The 25,032-nt window shown below is 45.5% G+C and overlaps 1 protein-coding gene across 1 annotated transcript; it reads right to left on the bottom strand.

The window, feature by feature from the left end:
* Positions 1-979: 979 nt before the first annotated feature.
* Positions 980-23,086, bottom strand: LOC124020823 (palmitoleoyl-protein carboxylesterase notum1a-like). The gene is made up of 11 exons (XM_046336096.1): positions 22,314-23,086; positions 14,445-14,497; positions 13,765-13,860; positions 10,577-10,637; positions 9,915-9,973; positions 6,492-6,594; positions 5,526-5,717; positions 5,163-5,260; positions 4,058-4,205; positions 2,363-2,410; positions 980-1,797 (listed from the first exon to the last, which is right to left on the bottom strand). Exons 1-11 carry the CDS (start codon positions 22,691-22,693, stop codon positions 1,425-1,427), a joined length of 1,611 nt encoding a protein of 536 aa, XP_046192052.1. The 5' UTR covers positions 22,694-23,086; the 3' UTR covers positions 980-1,424.
* Between the last annotated feature and the right edge of the window lie 1,946 nt (positions 23,087-25,032).

The following is a 25,032-nucleotide window of genomic DNA, read 5'->3' as shown; positions in this document are numbered from 1 at the left end:
GAGACAATTCTGATCAATCAATCAGTTCTAGTTAACCCTTGTTACTATGGCTGTGTTTACACAGGCAGCCCAATTCTGGTCTTTTGCCCAATTATTGGTAAAAGACCCTGATCTGATTGGTTAGAAGACCAATTAGTGGAAATAGATCAGAATTAGGCTGCCTGTGTAAACGCAGCCTATGAGGGGCTCGCTATAATCCATTTCCTTCCATATCAGAAGCTTGATTCTGTATCTTCTGTAGCATTGATCAAAATGATAATTGAAGTCTATCAAGTCATTACAGTCTGAGGATTCCACTTCAGATACATTCACAGCTTCTACACCTGTTATGCATCTATATATTTTCTAAATCCACAAGTCCGTTGTCTTATTGACTTTAAAACGAACATATTGCGTCCCAAATGGCACTCTATTCACAATATAGTGCACTAGTTTAGACCAGAGCCCTATTCACAATATAGTGCACTAATTTAGACCAGAGCTCTATTCACAATATAGTGCACTAATTTAGACCAGAGCTCTATTCACAATATAGTGCACTAGTTTAGACCAGAGCTCTATTCACAATATAGTGCACTAGTTTAGACCAGAGCCCTATTCACAATATAGTGCACTAGTTTAGACCAGAGCTCTATTCACAATATAGTGCACTAGTTTAGACCAGAGCTCTATTCACAATATAGTGCACTAGTTTAGACCAGAGCTCTATTCACAATATAGTGCACTAGTTTAGACCAGAGCTCTATTCACAATATAGTGCACTAGTTTAGACCAGAGCTCTATTCACAATATAGTGCACTAGTTTAGACCAGAGCTCTATTCACAATATAGTGCACTAGTTTAGACCAGAGCTCTATTCACAATATAGTGCACTAGTTTAGACCAGAGCTCTATTCACAATATAGTGCACTAGTTTAGACCAGAGCTCTATTCACTAGTTCTATTCACTAGTTCATTGAACTTAAACTTAGCAGTTCCGTTGTTGTACTAAAAATGATTTATTATTCAGTTGAGTTAAGTCCCATTGCAGACACTATTCAAGCTGCGTTCAGAGTTGAGGTGTTTTAAGTTGCACCAAGTCAAAGTTCTGATTTCAGATTCATTGAGTCCAGTTCAGTTTAGCACAGCAACTTTTTCTGCTCAGTCCTGTTTCTTAGAGTTCAGTTCTGTTGCTTAGAGTTCAGTTCTGTTGCTTAGAGTTCAGTTCTGTTGCTTAGAGTTCAGTTCTGTTGCTTAGAGTTCAGTTCTGTTGCTTAGAGTTCAGTTCTGTTGCTTAGAGTTCAGTTCTGTTGCTTAGAGTTCAGTTCTGTTTCTATTCTGTTGCATTGAGTTCCGTTCATCTCCACCAAAGCGTTCTATGGCCCTGCTGTGTCAGAGTGTGTGTGTGCGTTTCATTTCAGCTACCTGTGTGAGTCTCTCCCTGCTCAGTTCCCATTATTCAGCATCCCCAGCAGTTTCTCTGCGTCCATGCCCTGTTGCTGGGCCATCTTGGCAACATCAAACCCCATGTGTTTCAGGAACTGGATCACGCTCATTTCCTGTCCGGTGATCTGATCCCGTATAGTTGGACAGGTGGGATTACAGTGAGGCCAGGGGCAGGTGTCAATCAGACGCAGAGGACAACGCCTCGGAGGCGAAGCTGGGGGCAGGGCCTTGTTGGGGGTGGGGTTAGGATTGTTGTTATGGGTGTCGTTGTTGGAGGATCTTTGGTGGAGGTTGTTGTCGTGGAGACCACGGTCCCAGCAGTGTAAGGCTCTGGGGAGGGAGGTTCCTTTGACTTGGATGTCCATCCAGTAACTATGGTTACGGGGAGGAGCGGGAAGGAGGTTAGAAATGGGAGAGGTACTCGGTTAAGTCACTTATTTTTTTGCAAAGCTCCAAATTAAGGTTATGAAATGTCTAATCTAAGAGGAAGTTATGGTATGTCTAATCTGAGACCCAGTTATGATATGTCTAATCTAAGACCCAGTTATGATATGTCTAATCTAAGACCCAGTTATGATATGTCTAATCTAAGACCCAGTTATGATATGTCTAATCTGAGACCCAGTTATGATATGTCTAATCTAAGACCCAGTTATGATATGTCTAATCTGAGACCCAGTTATGATATGTCTAATCTGAGACCCAGTTATGATATGTCTAATCTAAGTTATGATATGTCCTAAGACCCAGTTATGATATGTCTAATCTAAGACCCAGTTATGATATGTCTAATCTGAGACCCAGTTATGATATGTCTAATCTGAGACCCAGTTATGATATGTCTAATCTGAGACCCAGTTATGGTATGTCTAATCTGAGACCCAGTTATGATATGTCTAATCTAAGGAGAAATGATGATCAGTGACTGTTCACTCACTTCCTGGTGATGACCTCATGGGATAGGCAGGCTGGAGCAAACAGGGCCCTGGCAGTCAGAACAGACAGATCCATCAACGTGATCAGAGGAGAGTTAACATTCCACATAAAACATTAACATTCTTTAAAGAATAAAACAGGAAGTTATGGTGTGTGTTTGTACGTAGAATGTATGCACACATGACTGTAAGTCGCTTTGGATAAAAGCGTCTGCTAAATGGCATATATTATTATTATTATTACATTATTGTGTGTGTGTGTCTCTGTGTGTACTATCCAATGTGTGTGTGTGTGTCTCTGTGTGTACTATCCAATGTGTGTGTGTGTGTCTCTGTGTGTACTATCCAATGTGTGTGTGTGTCTCTGTGTATACTATCCAATGTGTGTGTGTGTGTGTGTGTGTGTGTGTGTGTGTGTGTGTGTGTGTGTGTGTGTGTGTGTGTGTCTCTGTGTGTACTATCCAATGTGTGTGTGTGTCTCTGTGTATACTATCCAATGTGTGTGTGTGTGTGTGTGTGTGTGTGTGTGTGTGTGTGTGTGTGTGTCTCTGTGTATACTATCCAATGTGTGTGTGTGTGTCTCTGTGTGTACTATCCAATGTGTGTGTGTGTCTCTGTGTATACTATCCAATGTGTATGTGTGTGTGTGTGTGTGTGTCTCTGTGTGTACTATCCAATGTGTATGTGTGTGTGTGTGTGTGTGTCTCTGTGTGTACTATCCAATGTGTATGTGTGTGTGTGTGTGTGTCTCTGTGTATACTATCCAATGTGTATGTGTGTGTCTCTGTGTGTACTATCCAATGTGTATGTGTGTGTGTGTGTGTCTCTGTGTATACTATCCAATGTGTATGTGTGTGTGTGTGTGTCTCTGTGTGTACTATCCAATGTGTATGTGTGTGTGTGTGTGTCTCTGTGTATACTATCCAATGTGTATGTGTGTGTCTCTGTGTGTACTATCCAATGTGTATGTGTGTGTGTGTGTGTGTGTCTCTGTGTGTACTATCCAATGTGTATGTGTGTGTGTGTGTGTGTGTCTCTGTGTATACTATCCAATGTGTATGTGTGTGTCTCTGTGTGTACTATCCAATGTGTATGTGTGTGTGTGTGTGTGTCTCTGTGTGTACTATCCAATGTGTATGTGTGTGTGTGTGTGTGTGTCTCTGTGTGTACTATCCAATGTGTATGTGTGTGTGTGTGTGTGTCTCTGTGTATACTATCCAATGTGTATGTGTGTGTGTGTGTGTCTCTGTGTATACTATCCAATGTGTATGTGTGTGTGTGTGTGTGTGTGTGTCTCTGTGTGTACTATCCAATGTGTATGTGTGTGTGTGTGTGTGTCTCTGTGTATACTATCCAATGTGTATGTGTGTGTGTGTGTGTGTGTGTCTCTGTGTGTACTATCCAATGTGTGTGTGTGTCTCTGTGTGTACTATCCAATGTGTGTGTGTGTGTGTGTGTGTGTGTGTGTGTGTGTGTGTGTGTCTCTGTGTGTACTATCCAATGTGTGTGTGTGTCTCTGTGTATACTATCCAATGTGTATGTGTGTGTGTGTGTGTGTGTCTCTGTGTGTACTATCCAATGTGTGTGTGTGTCTCTGTGTATACTATCCAATGTGTGTGTGTGTCTCTGTGTATACTATCCAATGTGTGTGTGTGTCTCTGTGTATACTATCCAATGTGTGTGTGTGTGTGTCTTACGGGACGTCTTTGAGTGTGTTCCTCAGCTCATTGCCCAGATTCTGTATGTATCTCCATTGTCCCTCGTGGACCGGATGACCAGTCAGGTGGATGTTATCTACTGTTAACTGGGCCTCATCAAATAACCACTGGACCACAAACACTGGACCTAGAGAGAGGGGGGGGGCGTCTACTGTTAACTGGGCCTCATCAAATAACCACTGGACCACAAACACTGGACCTAGAGAGAGGGGGGCGTCTACTGTTAACTGGGCCTCATCAAAACCACTGGACCTAGAGAGAGAGAAAGAGGGAGGGGGTTTAGGGGGGGGTTAGAGGGGAGGGGGTGGGAGGGAGGGAGAAAGGGGGAGGAGATAGTTACGTGGGGGAGTGGGGGGTGAGGGGGAAGAGAGAGGGCGTCTACTTTTAGCTGGGCCTCATCAAATAACACTGCACCTGAAGAGAAAGAGAGAGTGCTAGAGAGAGACAGAGAGAGAGAGAGTGCTAGAGAGAGACAGAGAGAGAGAGGGTGCTAGAGAGAGACAGAGAGAGAGAGTGCTAGAGAGAGACAGAGAGAGAGAGAGAGTGCTAGAGAGAGACAGAGAGAGAGAGAGTGCTAGAGAGAGACAGAGAGAGAGGGTGCTAGAGAGAGACAGAGAGAGAGAGAGAGTGCTAGAGAGAGACAGAGAGAGAGAGTGCTAGAGAGAGACAGAGAGAGAGAGAGTGCTAGAGAGAGACAGAGAGAGAGAGAGAGTGCTAGAGAGAGACAGAGAGAGAGAGAGAGTGCTAGCAGAGAGAGCTAGAGAGGAAAGAGAGAGAGAGTGCTAGAGAGAGAAAGAGAGAGAGAGTGCTAGAGAGAGACAGAGAGAGAGAGTGCTAGAGAGAGACAGAGAGAGAGAGTGCTAGAGAGAGACAGAGAGAGAGAGAGTGCTAGAGAGAGACAGAGAGAGAGAGTGCTAGAGAGAGACAGAGAGAGAGAGTGCTAGAGAGAGACAGCGAGAGAGAGAGTGCTAGAGAGAGACAGAGAGAGAGAGTGCTAGAGAGAGACAGACAGGGAGAGAGAGAGACAGCGAGAGAGAGACAGAGTGCTAGAGAGAGAGAGAGAGAGTACTAGAAACACTGTTACTCTTGAGCGTGGGGTAGACTTTATATCCGAAGAAGCAGTTCCACTCCTCTCCTATGTGAGTCTGTCTGCAGCTCTCTGGCACCACACTACCCCAGTACCTAGACAGGAAACAGGAAGTATAGTCACCGTTGTCACTCGTTGTCTCTCCCTCTACCTCTCTCTTCCTCTCCCACCCTCCTTCTCTCCCCCACCCTCCTTCTCTTTCTCCCTCCCTCCTCCCTTCTCTCTCTCCCCCTCCCTCTCTCTCCCACCCTCCTTCTCTCTCTCTCTCCCTCCCTCCCTCCCTCTCCCACCCTCTCTCCCTCCCTCTCCCATCCTCCTTCTCTCTCTCCCTCCCCTCCCTCCTTCCCTCCTCTCTCTCACCTGATTCCTCTCCTGATAGCCTCGGTAGGGTCACAGCTGATGGTGCTGTGACAGTCTGTAGATCTGTACTGCTTGTTATCCAGGAACCAGCCAGAGTCAGCCAGACCCCGGACCTGAATCTCCCCGTGTCCCCGGGACTCCAGGTGCTCCGCCACACGGTCCACGTTCAGTAGTACACCTGTACCCCCCGCACTGCAGGGGAGAGGGAGGGGGGAGAGAAAGGAAAGGGAGAGAGTGTAAAAAACATTCAGTAATCCAGAGAGGGGGAAATAAGGAGAGTTGGAGGGCCAGAGGTCCAGAGGTCCAGAGGTCCAGAGGTCCAGAGGTCCAGAGGGCCAGAGGTCCAGAGGGCCAGAGGTCCAGAAGTCCAGAGGGCCAGAGGGCCAGAGGTCCAGAGGGCCAGAGGTCCAGAGGTCCAGAGGGCCAGAAAGGGGGAGAGTTGGAGAGGTCCAGAGGGCCAGAGGTCCAGAGGGCCAGAGGTCCAGAGGTCCAGAGAGGGGGAGAGTTGGAGAGGTCCAGAGGTCCAGAGGGCCAGAGGTCCAGAGAGGGGGAGAGTTGGAGAGGTCCAGAGGGCCAGAGGTCCAGAGGGCCAGAGGGCCAGAGGGCCAGAGGGCCAGAGGTCCAGAGGGCCAGAGGTGGAGAGGTCCAGAGGTCCAGAGGGCCAGAGGTCCAGAGAGGGGGAGAGTTGGAGAGGTCCAGAGGGCCAGAGGTCCAGAGGTCCAGAGGGCCAGAGGTCCAGAGGGCCAGAGGTCCAGAGGTCCAGAGGGCCAGAGATCCAGAGGTCCAGAGAGCCAGAGAGGGGGAGAGTTGGAGAGGTCCAGAGGTCCAGAGGGCCAGAGGTCCAGAGGTCCAGAGGTCCAGAGGGCCAGAGGGCCAGATTGAGGGAGAAACAGACAGATGTCCAAACAAGTAAGTAAAGGTTTGAGACTGTGGTGATTTTATCAGACACACACACAGTGTACTGACCTGCTCCCAGCCAGTAGCAGGACCTTAGCGCTGTCCAGTCCTTTAGTAAGCAGCTCATTAACCACCTCCTTAATGATCACTGAGCCCATGAACGCATAGTCACCTACACAGAGAGAAACATGAAGACAGGCACAGTAGACACATTGATTGATAGCTTGTTATACATCCGGTGAGTCTAATCCTGAATGCTGATTGGTTAAAACCGCATTCCAGCCGGGGTCTATTCCAAAAGTTACCACCAGCTAAATCTATGATGTTGAAATGTCAATTTACTCTGTTCCATGTGACTGGGCAATCCACGGTCTCATCAGCCCAGCCAGGCAATTTACAAACTTCATCTCCACTCTAAAAAGCATCTAGAGATTTTCACATTTCTTTTCGACTAGCAATTGGTTTTCAACAACAGAGATTTGTATAAACCTTTCTGTCTGTTTCTCTGACATTTGCAACATTGTTTCAATATTGGGTCTCGTCTCTGGCAACCAAACTGATAGAACGAACGAATGGGTCTCGTCTCTGGCAACCAAACTGATAAAACGAACGAATGGGTCTCGTCTCTGGCAACCAAACTGATAGAACAAACGAATGGGTCTCGTCTCTGGCAACCAAACTGATAGAACGAACGAATGGGTCTCGTCTCTGGCAACCAAACTGATGGAACGAACGAATGGGTCTCGTCTCTGGCAACCAAACTGATGGAACGAACGAATGGGTCGCGTCCCTGGCAACCAAACTGATAGAACGAACGAATGGGTCGCGTCTCTGGCAACCGATCTGACAGGCATTATCAGGAATTATCACTTAAATGTCTTGAATCATTTGAAATAAAATCCACAGTGTTTTTCCAGAGGCATCCTATTCCCTATAGAAGCACTATGTTTTCCAGAGGCATCCGGCATCCTATTCCCTATAGAAACACTATGTTTTCCAGAGAGGCATCCTGTTCCCTATAGAAACACTATGTTTTCCAGAGGTTCCCTATAGAAACATCCTGTTCCCTATAGAAGCACTATGTTTTCCAGAGGCATCCTGTTCCCTATAGAAACACTATGTTTTCCAGAGGCATCCTGTTCCCTATAGAAACACTATGTTTTCCAGAGAGGCATCTTGTTCCCTATAGAAGCACTATGTTTTCCAGAGGCATCCTGTTCCCTATAGAAACACTATGTTTTCCAGAGGCATCCTGTTCCCTATAGAAACACTATGTTTTCCAGAGGCATCCTGTTCCCTATAGAAACACTATGTTTTCCAGAGGCATCCTGTTCCCTATAGAAACACTATGTTTTCCAGAGGCATCCTGTTCCCTATAGAAACCCTACACTATGTTTTCCAGAGGCATCCTGTTCCCTATAGAAACACTATGTTTTCCAGAGGCATCCTGTTCCCACTATAGAAACACTATGTTTTTTTCCAGAGGCATCCTGTTCCCTATAGAAACACTATGTTTTCCAGAGGCATCCTGTTCCCTATAGAAACACTATGTTTTCCAGAGGCATCCTGTTCCCTATAGAAACACTATGTTTTCCAGAGGCATCCTGTTCCCTATAGAAACACTATGTTTTCCAGAGGCATCCTGTTCCCTATAGAAACACTATGTTTTCCAGAGGCATCCTGTTCCCTATAGAAACACTATGTTTTCCAGAGGCATCCTGTTCCCTATAGAAACACTATGTTTTCCAGAGGCATCCTGTTCCCTATAAACACTATGTTTTCCAAATCACCCTATGAAACACTTTTTTCCAGAGGCATCCTGTTCCCTATAGAAACACTATGTTTTCCAGAGGCATCCTGTTCCCTATAGAAACACTATGTTTTCCAGAGGCATCCTGTTCCCTATAGAAACACTATGTTTTCCAGAGGCATCCTGTTCCCTATAGAAACACTATGTTTTCCAGAGGCATCCTGTTCCCTATAGAAACACTATGTTTTCCAGAGGCATCCTGTTCCCTATAGAAACACTATGTTTTCCAGAGGCATCCTGTTCCCTATAGAAACACTATGTTTTCCAGAGGCATCCTGTTCCCTATAGAAACACTATGTTTTCCAGAGGCATCCTGTTCCCTATAGAAACACTATGTTTTTTCCAGAGGCATCCTGTTCCCTATAGAAACACTATGTTTTCCAGAGGCATCCTGTTCCCTATAGAAACACTATGTTTTCCAGAGGCATCCTGTTCCCTATAGAAACACTATGTTTTCCAGAGGCATCCTGTTCCCTATAGAAACACTATGTTTTCCAGAGGCATCCTGTTCCCTATAGAAACACTATGTTTTCCAGAGGCATCCTGTTCCCTATAGAAACACTATGTTTTTTCCAGAGGCATCCTGTTCCCTATAGAAACACTATGTTTTCCAGAGGCATCCTGTTCCCTATAGAAACACTATGTTTTCCAGAGGCATCCTGTTCCCTATAGAAACACTATGTTTTCCAGAGGCATCCTGTTCCCTATAGAAACACTATGTTTTCCAGAGGCATCCTGTTCCCTATAGAAACACTATGTTTTCCAGAGGCATCCTGTTCCCTATAGAAACACTATGTTTTCCAGAGGCATCCTGTTCCCTATAGAAACACTATGTTTTCCAGAGGCATCCTGTTCCCTATAGAAACACTATGTTTTCCAGAGGCATCCTGTTCCCTATAGAAACACTATGTTTTCCAGAGGCATCCTGTTCCCTATAGAAACACTATGTTTTCCAGAGGCATCCTGTTCCCTATAGAAACACTATGTTTTCCAGAGGCATCCTGTTCCCTATAGAAACACTATGTTTTCCAGAGGCATCCTGTTCCCTATAGAAACACTATGTTTTCCAGAGGCATCCTGTTCCCTATAGAAACACTATGTTTTCCAGAGGCATCCTGTTCCCTATAGAAACACTATGTTTTCCAGAGGCATCCTGTTCCCTATAGAAACACTATGTTTTCCAGAGGCATCCTGTTCCCTATAGAAACACACCAGAGGCATCCTGTTCCCTATAGAAACACTATGTTTTCCAGAGGCATCCTGTTCCCTATAGAAACACTATGTTTTCCAGAAACACTATGGCATCCTGTTCCCTATAGAAACACTACTCCTGTTCCCTATAGAAACACTTTTCCAGAGGCATCCTGTTCCCTATAGAAACACTATGTTTTCCAGAGGCATCCTGTTCCCTAGAGGCATATAGAAACACTATGTTTTCCAGAGGCATCCTGTTCCCTATAGAAACACTATGTTTTCCAGAGGCATCCTGTTCCCTATAGAAACACTATGTTTTCCAGAGGCATCCTGTTCCCTATAGAAACACTATGTTTTCCAGAGGCATCCTGTTCCCTATAGAAACACTATGTTTTCCAGAGGCATCCTGTTCCCTATAGAAACACTATGTTTTCCAGAGGCATCCTGTTCCCTATAGAAACACTATGTTCTGAACTGGTGTTCCCTACTGTGGTCAGTCTTTGCTGAGGCTCCACTCCAGGCATCACTAGAGCAGTATGGGATGAACCTAGAGGGAGAGGAGAGAGATGTCTTCATGCTTTGTTGATTTCCAAAACACTTTTGACTCAATTTGGCATGAGGGTCTGCTATACAAATGGGTGGAAAGGGGTGTTGGGGGAAAAACATACAACATTATAAAATCCATGTACACAAACAACAAGTCTGGGGTTAAAATTGACAAAAGAAAACACACATTTCTTTCCACAGGGCCATGGGGTGAGACAGGGAGGCAGCTTAAGCCTGTTTGCTGATGATCTGCTGCTTCTGACAGACAGACAGACAGACAGACAGACAGACAGACAGACAGACAGACAGACAGACAGACAGACAGACAGACAGACAGACAGACAGACAGACAGACAGACAGACAGACAGACAGACAGACAGACAGACAGACAGACAGACAGACAGACAGACAGACAGACAGACAGACAGACAGACAGACAGACAGACAGACAGACAGACAGACAGACAGACAGACAGGAGAAAACACCACCCGTTTCATACACAAACACCATAAACAAACACACATATGCAAGAAGGGAGAGAGAGAGAGCAGACTGAAAAGAAGGAGTCAAATAATGAAGAGAAAAGAGGATGAAGTTCTTACACCATGTTGGCATTCCACCAATAGGGGTTCTCCTCTGGCTGAGGAGACAGAATACCTGTACCTGGAGACAGAGAACCACAGAGAGGGATAAAGACCCATGGAAATGAAGAGAGAGAGGGGGATAAAGACCCATGGAAATGAAGAGAGAGAGGGGGATAAAGACCCATAGAAATGAAAGAGGGGATAAAGACCCATGGAAATGAAGAGAGAGAGGAGGATAAAGACCCATGGAAATGAAGAGAGAGAGGGGGATAAAGACCCATGGAAATGAAGAGAGAGAGGGGGATAAAGACCCATAGAAATGAAGAGAGGGGATAAAGACCCATGGAAATGAAGAGAGAGAGGGGATAAAGACCCATGGAAATGAAGAGAAAGAGGGGGATAAAGACCCATGGAAATGAAGAGAGAGAGGGGATAAAGACCCATGGAAATGAAGAGAAAGAGGGGGATAAAGACCCATGGAAATGAAGAGAGAGAGGGGGATAAAGACCCATGGAAATGAAGAGAGAGAGGGGGATAAAGACCCATGGAAATGAAGAGAGAGAGGGGGATAAAGACCCATGGAAATGAAGAGAGAGAGGGGGATAAAGACCCATAGAAATGAAGAGAGGGGATAAAGACCCATGGAAATGAAGAGAGAGGGGGATAAAGACCCATGGAAATGAAGAGAGAGAGGGGATAAAGACCCATGGAAATGAAGAGATAAAGACCCATGGGAAGAGATAAAGACCCATGGAAATGAAGAGAGGGGGATAAAGACCCATGGAAATGAAGAGAGAGAGGGGATAAAGACCCATGGAAATGAAGAGAGAGAGGGGGATAAAGACCCATGGAAATGAAGAGAAAGAGGGGGATAAAGACCCATGGAAATGAAGAGAGAGGGGGATAAAGACCCATGGAAATGAAGAGAGGGGGATAAAGACCCATGGAAATGAAGAGATGGGGATAAAGACCCATGGAAATGAAGAGAGAGAGAGAGGGGAGAAAGACCCATGGAAATGAAGAGAGAGGGGGATAAAGACCCATAGAAATGAAGAGAGGGGATAAAGACCCATGGAAATGAAGAGAGAGAGGGGATAAAGACCCATGGAAATGAAGAGAAAGAGAGGGATAAAGACCCATGGAAATGAAGAGAGGGGATAAAGACCCATGGAAATGAAGAGAAAGAGAGGGATAAAGACCCATGGAAATGAAGAGAGGGGATAAAGACCCATGGAAATGAAGAGAGAGAGAGAGGGGAGAAAGACCCATGGAAATGAAGAGAGAGGGGGATAAAGACCCATGGAAATGAAGAGAGAGAGAGGGATAAAGACCCATGGAAATGAAGAGAGAGGGGGATAAAGACCCATGGAAATGAAGAGAGAGAGAGGGATAAAGACCCATGGAAATGAAGAGAGGGGGATAAAGACCCATGGAAATGAAGAGAGAGAGGAGGATAAAGACCCATGGAAATGAAGAGAGGGGGATAAAGACCCATGGAAATGAAGAGAGAGAGGGGGATAAAGACCCATGGAAATGAAGAGAGAGAGGGGATAAAGACCCATGGAAATGAAGAGAGAGAGAGAGAGGAGAGAGGGGAGAGGGAGAGAGGGAGAGAGAGGGTGGAGAAAGAGAGAGAGAGAGAGAGAGAGAGAGAGAGAGAGAGAGAGAGAGAGAGAGAGAGAGAGAGAGAGAGAGAGAGAGAGAGAGAGAGAGAGAGAGAGAGAGAGAGAGAGAGAGAGAGAGAGAAGAGAGAGAGAGGGGAAGAGAGAGAGGGAAGAGAGAGAGAGAAAGAGGAGAGAGAGAGAGAGAGAGAGAGAGAGAGAGAGAGAGAGGAAAGAGGTACTTGTGAGTGTGAGATTAATTTTGGTAACTAAAACAGACAGACTGACTGAGTTCTACTGATTAATGGGAAACACTAACATTTATATGACCTGAGATCCTTTCCCTCTACAGTACTGTACTGGACCTGAGATCCTTTCCCTCTACAGTACTGTACTGGACCTGAGATCCTTTCCCTCTACAGTACTGTACTGGACCTGAGATCCTTTCCCTCTACAGTACTGTACTGGACCTGAGATCCTTTCCCTCTACGGTACTGTACTGGACCTGAGATCCTTTCCCTCTACGGTACTGTACTGGACCTGAGATCCTTTCCCTCTACAGTACTGTACTGGACCTGAGATCCTTTCCCTCTACAGTACTGTACTGGACCTGAGATCCTTTCCCTCTACAGTACTGTACTGGACCTGAGATCCTTTCCCTCTACAGTACTGTACTGGACCTGAGATCCTTTCCCTCTACAGGTACTGTACTGGACCTGAGATCCTTTCCCTCTACAGTACTGTACTGGACCTGAGATCCTTTCCCTCTACAGTACTGTACTGGACCTGAGATCCTTTCCCTCTACAGTACTGTACTGGACCTGAGATCCTTTCCCTCTACGGTACTGTACTGGACCTGAGATCCTTTCCCTCTACAGTACTGTACTGGACCTGAGATCCTTTCCCTCTACAGTACTGTACTGGACCTGAGATCCTTTCCCTCTACGGTACTGTACTGGACCTGAGATCCTTTCCCTCTACGTACTGTACTGGACCTGAGATCCTTTCCCTCTACAGTACTGTACTGGACCTGAGATCCTTTCCCTCTACAGTACTGTACTGGACCTGAGATCCTTTCCCTCTACGGTACTGTACTGGACCTGAGATCCTTTCCCTCTACGGTACTGTACTGGACCTGAGATCCTTTCCCTCTACAGTACTGTACTGGACCTGAGATCCTTTCCCTCTACAGTACTGTACTGGACCTGAGATCCTTTCCCTCTACGGTACTGTACTGGACCTGAGATCCTTTCCCTCTACAGTACTGTACTGGACCTGAGATCCTTTCCCTCTACGGTACTGTACTGGACCTGAGATCCTTTCCCTCTACGGTACTGTACTGGACCAATGATTTTTAAACAGTCCATTCGTTTTTGCAGCAGCTTCCTGAACAGACAAATCATAAGCCGACTTTTGACTGGTTATAACACTTAATACTAGTTATTATTACTAGTTCATAAACATGTTATAAGCATGTTGTACAGTGTTCTGGTAAAGTCTGACTCTGAACACCAATAGCAGAGGTTATAAAATCAGTATTACTCGTTATTACCATTAATAAACATGTTATGAGCTTGTAATAAGTGTTTGTAACAGTGTGCTGACCTGTTCTGGTGCGTGGCCACTTGAGGGAGCTCATGAATCTCCTCATTGTCTGGTACCTGGTGTCACAAGTCTGTCTGTTGAAACAGTACCATCCACCTACACAGACCAACAACGACATTACACACAGTACCATCCACCGACACAGACCAACAACATTACACACAGTACCATCCACCGACACAGACCAACAACATTACACACAGTACCATCCACCTACACAGACCAACAACATTACACACAGTACCATCCACCTACACAGACCAACAACATTACACACAGTACCATCCACCTACACAGACCAACAACATTACACACAGTACCATCCACCGACACAGACCAACAACATTACACACAGTACCATCCACCTACACAGACCAACAACATTACACACAGTACCATCCACCTACACAGAGAAGAAGAACAACAACAACAACAACAACAACAGCACCAGGGTCCAATCCAAGGCTGGTTATAGAGCAGAACACTGCACCTTTTAAAGGTCATTTCCTGCCATTTGTGCAGATCACATTCACGATAAACACAGTGATTGTCGACTCAAACGTACATAAACTTTAAGAGGTTGTCGGCTGTACAGCGTTCTGCCCTATAACGTGCCTTGGATTGGAATACACAACAGACAAATAGCAGAGCGTTTGGAAGTCTTAAACCTCTCAACTCACCCTCCAAGAATATCAGCCATCTCTTGCTGCCTTTAGATCCCTTGATGTAGTACCTATACAGGACAATACAAAAACAAACTGTTTTACAAGTGTGTGTGTGTGTGTGTGTGTGTGTGTGTGTGTGTGTGTGTGTGTGTGTGTGTGTGTGTGTGTGTGTGTGTGTGTGTGTGTGTGTGTGTGTGTGTGCTTGTGTGGGTGTGTGTTTTTCCCTCACTCCCCTTTTCTTCTTCAAAGTGGGCCATCTGACAGAATCACATAGTTCAATGTCAATTGGGTTTTTTTTTTTATTAGACTGGGGGGAAAGCAGTGTTGGCAGACCCCGACGCACGCACACACACACACACAGAGAGAATGTATTTCTGAGAATCTACATTCACACACACACAGAGAGAATGTATTTCTGAGAATCTACATTCACACACACACAGAGAGAATGTATTTCTGAGAATCTACATTCACACACATACACACACACGCAGAGAGAGAGTATGTATTTCTGAGAATCTACATTCACACACATACACACACACGCAGAGAGAGAGTATGTATTTCTGAGAATCTACATTCACACACATACACACACTCAGAGAGAGAGTATGTATTTCTGAGAATCTACATTCACACACACACACAGAGAGAGAGTATGTATTTCTGAGAATCTACATTCACACACACTCAGAGAGAGAGTATGTATTGCTGAGAATCTACATTCACACACATACACACACTCAGAGAGAGAGTATGTATTTCTGAGAATCTACATTCACACACATACACACACTCAGAGAGAGAGTATGTATTTCTGAGAATCTACATTCACACACACACAGAGAGAGAGTATGTATTTCTGAGAATCTACATTCACACACACACAGAGAGAGAGTATGTATTTCTGAGAATCTACATTCACACACACTCAGAGAGAGAGTATGTATTGCTGAGAATCTACATTCACGCACACTTGGTTGGGTTTGTGTTATAGATGGCTCCTGAACGTGTGAGGTCCTTTAGGCTTCTGCTTTGAACTAGACTTGAAACATTTGGCTCTGGTTTCCAGCTGAAACACTCAGACAGACAGAGCGCATTCAGATGCCTAAAACACCCTTTCAATGGGGGCCTGTTTGGTTGTCTATATCAAAGGAGCCCAGGGCCATTATATTAAGGGTTGGATTAGTGTGTATAGAAAGTCCTCCCCACAGGAGAGTTACACTACTGATGACTGATGACTAGTGGTCCGGCCTGGCAGACACACAGACACTCAGACACACAGACACTCAGACACACAGACACTCAGACACACAGACACTCAGACACACAGACACTCAGACACTCAGACACTCAGACACACAGACACACAGACACACAGACACACAGACACTCAGACACTCAGACACTCAGACACACAGACACACAGACACACAGACACACAGACACTCAGACACACAGACACACAGACACACAGACACACAGACACACAGACACACAGACACTCAGACACACAGACACTCAGACACACAGACACACAGACACACAGACACACAGACACTCAGTCAGACTGATGACTAGTGGTCCGGCCTGACAGACACTCAGACACTCAGACACACACATAAACAAGGGGACACGTCTTTGGGCTGCATGTGTAAGGTTGTGTGAAACAGACACACAGACACACAGACACACAGACACTCAGACACACACATAAACAAGGGGACACGTCTTTGGGCTGCATGTGTAAGGTTGTGTGAAACAGACACACACATAAACAAGGGGACACGTCTTTGGGCTGCATGTGTAAGGTTGTGTGAAACAGACACACACATAAACAAGGGGACACGTCTTTGGGCTGCATGTGTAAGGTTGTGTGAAACAGACACACACATAAACAAGGGGACACGTCTTTGGGCTGCATGTGTAAGGTTGTGTGAAACAGACACACACATAAACAAGGGGACACGTCTTTGGGCTGCATGTGTAAGGTTGTGTGAAACAGACACTCACATAAACAAGGGGACACGTCTTTGGGCTGCATGTGTAAGGTTGTGTGAAACAGACACACACATAAACAAGGGGACACGTCTTTGGGCTGCATGTGTAAGGTTGTGTGAAACAGACACACACATAAACAAGGGGACACGTCTTTGGGCTGCATGTGTAAGGTTGTGTGAAACAGACACTCACATAAACAAGGGGACACGTCTTTGGGCTGCATGTGTAAGGTTGTGTGAAACAGACACACACATAAACAAGGGGACACGTCTTTGGGCTGCATGTGTAAGGTTGTGTGAAACAGACACACACATAAACAAGGGGACACGTCTTTGGGCTGCATGTGTATTCGGTTGTGTGAAACAGACACACACATAAACAAGGGGACACGTCTTTGGGCTGCATGTGTAAGGTTGTGTGAAACAGACACACACATAAACAAGGGGACACGTCTTTGGGCTGCATGTGTACGGTTGTGTGAAACAGACACACACATAAACAAGGGGACACGTCTTTGGGCTGCATGTGTAAGGTTGTGTGAAACAGACACACACATAAACAAGGGGACACGTCTTTGGGCTGCATGTGTAAGGTTGTGTGAAACAGACACACACATAAACAAGGGGACACGTCTTTGGGCTGCATGTGTAAGGTTGTGTGAAACAGACAGTCTGTTATGAGCAGGCAGGTGATGCCATGAACAGTTCACACACAGACTCCTGTTCTGCAGCTGTCCATCTCCATTAGTGAGAGATATGCCAGGTGTTGTAGGTTAAAGAGGATCAACTGTGTCTCTACTGGACAGCTGTTGGAAAGAAAGAAAGAGAGAGCGAGAGAGAGAGAGCGAGAGAGAGAGAGAGAGAGAGAGAGAGAGAGAGAGAGAGAGAGAGAGAGAGAGAGAGAGAGAGAGAGAGAGCGAGAGAGAGAGAGAGAGAGAGAAGAGCGAGAGAGCGAGAGAGAGAGAGAACTTTGAGAGAGAGAGAGAACATTTAAAAATGAGAGAGAGAGAGAGAGAGAGAGAGAGAGAGAGAGAACATTTAGAGAAATGAAGAGAGAGAGAGAGAGAGAGAGAGAGCGAGAGAGAACAGAGCGAGAAAGCGAGAGAGAGAGAGAGAGAGAGAGCGAGAGCGAGAGCGAGAACATTTAGAAAGAGAGAGAGAGAGAGAGAGAGAGAGAAAGACTGACAGACTGACAGACTGACAGACTGACAGACTGACAGACAGAGAAAAGGAGATTTTAACATCGATACAACACTGTATATAGACATATGACATTTCAAATGTATTTATTCTTTTGAAACTTCTGTATGTGTAATCTTTACTGTTAATTTGTATTGTTTATTTCAATGTTGTTTATTATCTATTTCACTTGCTTCATCAATGTTAACATGTTTCTCATGCCAATAAAGGCCTTCAATTGAAAGAGAGCAAGCAAGACAGACAGACAGACAGACAGACAGACAGACAGACAGACAGACAGACAGACAGACAGACAGACAGACAGACAGACAGACAGACAGACAGACAGACAGACAGACAGACAGACAGACAGACAGACAGACAGACAGACAGACATTTAAAAATGAAAGAGTAGACAGAGAGAGGGACAGGTTGAACATTTAAAAATGAAAGACAGACAGACAGAACATTTAAAAATGAAAGACAGACAGACAGACAGAACATTTAAAAATGAAAGACAGACAGACAGAACATTTAAAAATGAAAGACAGACAGACAGACGCCAGAACATTTAAAAATGAAAGACAGACAGACAGACAGACAGACAACAGACAGGTTGAACATTTAAAAATGAAAGATAAAAATCAGACAGACAACTTTGACAGTTTGAGTAGAGGTTGAACATTTAAAAATGAAAGAGTAGAGAGGGGACGCCAGGTTGAACATTTAAAAATGAAAGAGTAGAGAGTAGAGAGGGACGCCAGGTTGAACATTTAAAAATGAAAGGGAGAGAGTAGAGAGGGACGCCAGGTTGAACATTTAAAAATGAAAGGGAGAGAGTAGAGAGGGACGCCAGGTTGAACATTTAAAAATGAAAGGGGAGAGAGTAGAGAGGGGACGCCAGGTTGAACATTTAAAAAATGAAAGGGGAGAGAGGGGACGCCAGGTTGAACATTTAAAAATGAAAGAGTAGAGAGGGGACGCCAGGTTGAACATTTAAAAATGAAAGAGTAGAGAGGAGAGGGACGCCAGGTTGAACATTTAAAAATGAAAGAGTAGAGAGTAGAGAGGGACGCCAGGTTGAACATTTAAAAATGAAAGAGTAGAGAGGGGACGCCAGGTTGAACATTTAAAAATGAAAGAGTAGAGAGGGGACGCCAGGTTGAACATTTAAAAATGAAAGAGTAGAGAGGGGACGCCAGGTTGAACATTTAAAAATGAAAGAGTAGAGAGTAGAGAGGGATGCCAGGTTGAACATTTAAAAATGAAAGAGTAGAGAGTAGAGAGGGACGCCAGGTTGAACATTTAAAAATGAAAGGGGAGAGAGTAGAGAGGGACGCCAGGTTGAACATTTAAAAATGAAAGAGTAGAGAGTAGAGAGGGCATGCCAGGTTGAACATTTAAAAATGAAAGAGTAGAGAGTAGAGAGGGACGCCAGGTTGAACATTTAAAAATGAAATGGGAGAGAGGAGAGGGGACGCCAGGTTGGGTTCAAGTAGTGCAAACAAATCAACGTCAGAAGCTTCATTTGTGATTAAGAAACACAGGGAGAGTAAATTCCTCACATACTCAGACACATTGTTCTTAATAACTCCCCGTGGCTGTGGAGAAATACGCCCCTCCCCTGTATGGGTTTTTACACACACATGTCTATGACCGCGGGAAGAGTGTAGCCTTAGCAGCAGTGATCCACTATACATATAGCCACGCTAACTTCGCTCTCATGTGGGCGTTAGCAAGCATGCTAGGTACTGCTAGGTATCAACAGCTAATCCAGGGTACTGCTAGGTATCAACAGCTAATCCAGGGTACTGCTAGGTATCAACAGCTAATCCAGGGTACTGCTAGGTATCAACAGCTAATCCAGGGTACTGCTAGGTATCAACAGCTAATCCAGGGTACTGCTAGGTATCAACAGCTAATCCAGGGTACTGCTAGGTATCAACAGCTAATCCAGGGTACTGCTAGGTATCAACAGCTAATCCAGGGCACTGCTAGGTATCAACAGCTAATCCAGTGTACTGATAGGTATCAACAGCTAATCCAGGGTACTGCTAGGTATCAACAGCTAATCCAGGGTACTGCTAGGTATCAACAGCTAATCCAGGGTACTGCTAGGTATCAACAGCTAATCCAGGGTACTGCTAGGTATCAACAGCTAATCCAGGGTACTGCTAGGTATCAACAGCTAATCCAGGGTACTGCTAGGTATCAACAGCTAATCCAGGGTACTGCTAGGTATCAACAGCTAATCCAGGGCACTGCTAGGTATCAACAGCTAATCCAGGGTACTGATAGGTATCAACAGCTAATCCAGGGTACTGCTAGGTATCAACAGCTAATCCAGGGTACTGCTAGGTATCAACAGCTAATCCAGGGTACTGCTAGATATCAACAGCTAATCCAGGGTACTGCTAGGTATCAACAGCTAATCCAGGGTACTGCTAGGTATCAACAGCTAATCCAGGGTACTGCTCGGTATCAACAGCTAATCCAGGGTACTGCTCGGTATCAACAGCTAATCCAGGGTACTGCTAGGTATCAACAGCTAATCCAGGGTACTGCTAGGTATCAACAGCTAATCCAGGGTACTGCTAGGTATCAACAGCTAATCCAGGGTACTGCTAGGTATCAACAGCTAATCCAGGGTACTGCTAGGTATCAACAGCTAATCCAGGGTACTGCTAGGTATCAACAGCTAATCCAGGGTACTGCTAGGTATCAACAGCTAATCCAGGGTACTGCTAGGTATCAACAGCTAATCCAGGGTACTGCTAGGTATCAACAGCTAATCCAGGGTACTGCTAGGTATCAACAGCTAATCCAGGGTACTGCTAGGTATCAACAGCTAATCCAGGCCGGGCTGGAAGTTATAGTGAGGTTCAATTGGTCAATAGAGATGCAATTGCAATGTTGTGGAGTATTTGGATAAAGTTCAGCGAGCTGGATGGATCTCTGCAGTAACTCTCGAAGGCAGACTGTGTGGTTGAGAGGGGGGTTGGGTCCTTCGTGAGAAATGAGCAATTTGTGGTTGGAGGGATAAGCGACGGTTGTAATTTTCTCTGCTGGTTGTCAGATAGAGCAGACATGCCTGCCTGCCCAGAGCGTGTCTGCCTGGCCTTGCATGGCCTCGCGTACCGCAAGTGAGGGTCTATTGAGAGGTCTCTTGTGGTTTGGGATGCTGCTGACACACACAGTCACATCGATGGAGAGAGGAGACACTCACAATTGCTGTTGTGCTAATTCTCTCCCCCTCTCTATGTAAAGCGATGTGGGTCTGAGGTCTTTATTTGGGATAGAGTAGGATCACGAGAGGTTCCGTTGTGATGAATCAACTGAATCTCGCTCTCTTTCCGGTTCTGTCTCGTTGATTCATAATGGAATAGTCATGTTAAAGAAGAAGAACACTGTGTTCATAGGGCCTATTCCATTCTTCAACCTTCAGTTGACTTGTGAGCTTGTTCTCACACAGGAGAAGACAAAATACAACAGACAAAAGGCAGTATTTCTCTCTCAACACCTGGCAACCATGGCGTGAAACAACATAAGGATTTCAAAGCACTACTTCACAAAGTCAATTATCACAGTTATTTGACCAAAACGTTGGAATTTCACACTGAGGATAAACCCTATTTTCTTCCCATCGGCCCATGTTTGCTCTATTGGTTATTGGTCACTATCAACCTATAACTGTCATGGCGCTTTCCTGCAGGGCGCCTGTCGCGGCTGGAAGTGGATCTGAGAGGACAACAGGGCACCTGTCGCGGCTGGAAGTGGATCTGAGAGGACAACAGGGCACCTGTCGCGGCTGGAAGTGGATCTGAGAGGACAACAGGGCACCTGTCGCGGCTGGAAGTGGATCTGAGAGGACAACAGGGCGCCTGTCGCGGCTGGAAGTGGATCTGAGAGGACAACAGGGCTTCCGCTTCGTGGAGTGTTTTTACTTTCACACATTCTTTCATCATAATCATTCATTAGCGTCGCTACATTCCGTTCTAATATAGCGTCCCCTCCTCAATTTCACGTCTCTCTCCAAATGCGCAATATCATGACGCACGGTCTAGAAAACCATTTGGATAAAGCCAAAGGCAACAATAGCCTACAAGAGGATGAGATTTGTCCCTATAGACTCTGATCCGAAGTCAGTCTTGCGTTTTCCCTTCAAAACGGTTGAGGTTATATGGGTTTGGGTACGCTGATCCTAGACCTGTGACGCAAATAAACGCCACTAAACAACCAACCAATCAACCACCACTAAAGCCATACATTGCCTGTCGCCTGCTGTACATGAAAAACATTATTTTCACTGTGGCCTCGCGTGCTCTCATTTTGTCAAATGTTCCATTGATGATAGGCATCTGATCTCGCGGTCCGGGCTCCCTCTCTCTCTCCGGCTCCGAGATAGATCTCAGGAAGTGCCCGTCCTCTGATCTTGTCATTTTTGATCCATTTCGGTCACATTCGGATTGACATGAAGGGCAGGAAAAGCTGTTGTTGTGGTGGTGATAGATGGACTGGATTTCACTCAACCATTGAGAGTTTGATAGACAACTGGAAACGTGTCAAAGGCAAAACGCACAACAAAAGTATGTGATTGTCATGTGAGTTTAGGCTACTTGTGAAATGTTGAAAAGTGAAGTTTAGGGCGACTTTAATTCGGGCCAATTCAGAACTTAAACGTCGAACTTGAAAGTCTTCCACTTACCCCGCTGGGGATCCATCGTTACACGTCGCAGAGGAATTGTCCAAGAAGTGCAGCCTCATGTCCTGGTCCAGCTTCTGCGCCGAGCACGGGTACAGCGACTGCGCCAGGTTTTTAATTTGGGTCATGAAGTTGTCCATGTTCCCCTCGACAGCGGTGAAGTCTAACGGGAAGCTCTCACCGGCTCCGGTCCCCTCTACTACCCGGTCCCTGTATGTTAACGTTGGGGACGGCATGGCCGAGGCTCTCCGGTGTTGCGCGCGGCTGCCCCGTAGCCTCCTCGCCTCTGGTGCACCAATGTGAAGAAGACCCAACAGCAAAGCGGAACGCAGCAACGCCAGAGTCCCTATAGGCCTACTTCTCTCAGTACTTTGGCTCGTCATTTCAAAAACCTTAAAAGGGAAAAACGATTTAATAGTTCCTTGGGGTAAAAACTAAACAAGAGTGCGTCTGGTCTGGTGAGCTAAATGGGAAACGTTGCAGTGGATGAATTGCCAAAGAGAGTAAAACGTAAACTGAGAGAGAAAGAGTTCCACTTGGCATCAGTGTGTTATCGACAGAAGAATCAGGTGTTCCAAAGGTTCTAGAGCTTGACGTGGGCTGTCCGACCACTCCAAAATGCCTCCACACTAGAGCACGTGAAACATTTAAATCATTTCAGTGTGGTGCGTCATTCTCCTTCAATCCCATCCATTAGGGGGGGAAAGCAATGCAATTCAAATAAAAATATAGGCTATATTAAACCATTAAAAAATATATAGGCTATATTAAACCATTAAAAAAAATATAGGCTATATTAAACCATTAAAAAATATATATAGGCTATATTAAACCATTTAAAAAATATAGGCTATATTAAACCATTTAAAAAAAATATATAGGCTATATTAAACCATTAAAAAAAATAGAAAACAACTTTGAAGTCACTTGTAAAATGTAAAAATGCTTATAAAAATACAAATCAAGCTCATTTTAGTGATTCACCAAAAAGTGCTTGCATCCCCCTTCTATTTCTTGAGATATCCAACGGTTTCCAACGGTTTTCCCTCAGCGCTGATAAGACAGATGGCATCAACTTGCTGCTGCTGTCCTGGTCGCAGTTACATTCATACCACCAGGCAGGCACCAGAGGGGTTTTATTCAAACGTTTCCCCCTTTTCTTTCCCCCAAACCAATCGTTATCGTGGGCTGGTGCTTTGAGGGGCGTGAGTTTCACACACACGTTAGTTTTACTATCCTTGTGGGGAACAAACAAATGATTCCCTTTCAAGAATTATATTTTCCCAAACCCCTCACCCTTAATACAACCTTGACCCCTAAACACGAAATATCAATTTCCCTTGTGGGGACTGGCGAAATGGCCCCACTTGTCCGAATGTTTCTTGTTTTAGTATTCTTGTGAGGACTTCTGGTCCCCACAAGGACAGTAATACCAACAACTCTCACACAGCACGTCCCCTCATGTCCAGGTTGTTCAGTAATACCAACAACTCTCACACAGCACGTCCCCTCATGTCCAGGTTGTTCAGTAATACCAACAACTCTCACACAGTCAGGTTGTTCAGTCCCAACTCATGTCCAGGTTGTTCAGTAATACCAACAACTCTCCCCTCATGTCACAGTTCACGTCCCCAGCACGTCATGTCCAGGTTGTTCAGTAATACCAACAACTCTCACACAGCACGTCCCCTCATGTCCAGGTTGTTCAGTGCACGCCCCTCATGTCCAGGTTGTTCAGTAATACCAACAACTCTCACACAGCACGTCCCCTCATGTCCAGGTTGTTCAGTAATACCAACAACTCTCACACAGCACGTCCCCTCATGTCCAGGTTGTTCAGTAATACCAACAACTCTCACACAGCACGTCCCCTCATGTCCAGGTTGTTCAGTAATACCAACAACTCTCACACAGCACGTCCCCTCATGTCCAGGTTGTTCAGTAATACCAACAACTCTCACACAGCACGTCCCCTCATGTCCAGGTTGTTCAGTAATACCAACAACTCTCAGGTTGTTCACAGCAACTCTCACACAGCACGTCCCTCATGTCCAGGTTGTTCAGTAATACCAACAACTCTCACACAGCACGTCCCCTCATGTCCAGGTTGTTCAGTAATACCAACAACTCTCACACAGCACGTCCCCTCATGTCCAGGTTGTTCAGTAATAACAACTCAACAACTCTCACACAGCACGCACGTCCCCTCATGTCCAGGTTGTTCAGTAATACCAACAACTCTCACACAGCACGTCCCCTCATGTCCAGGTTGTTCAGTAATACCAACAACTCTCACACAGCACGTCCCCTCATGTCCAGGTTGTTCAAATACCAACAACTCTCACACAGCACGGTTGTTCCCCTCATGTCCAGGTTGTTCAGTAATACCAACAACTCTCACACAGCACGTCCCCTCATGTCCAGGTTGTTCAGTAATACAACAACTCTCACACAGGTCATGTCCAGGTTGTTCAGTAATACCAACAACTCTCACACAGCACGTCCCCTCATGTCCAGGTTGTTCAGTAATACCAACAACTCTCACACAGCACGTCCCCTCATGTCCAGGTTGTTCAGTAATACCAACAACTCTCACACAGCACGTCCCCTCATGTCCAGGTTGTTCAGTAATACCAACAACTCTCACACAGCACGTCCCCTCATGTCCAGGTTGTTCAGTAATACCAACAACTCTCACACAGCACGTCCCCTCATGTCCAGG

Source organism: Oncorhynchus gorbuscha, unplaced genomic scaffold (assembly GCF_021184085.1).
Source record: "Oncorhynchus gorbuscha isolate QuinsamMale2020 ecotype Even-year unplaced genomic scaffold, OgorEven_v1.0 Un_scaffold_928, whole genome shotgun sequence".
NCBI lineage: Eukaryota > Metazoa > Chordata > Actinopteri > Salmoniformes > Salmonidae > Oncorhynchus > Oncorhynchus gorbuscha.
Note: the sequence above shows the minus strand (reverse complement) of the source record. Positions and strands in the feature narration are given on the sequence as shown.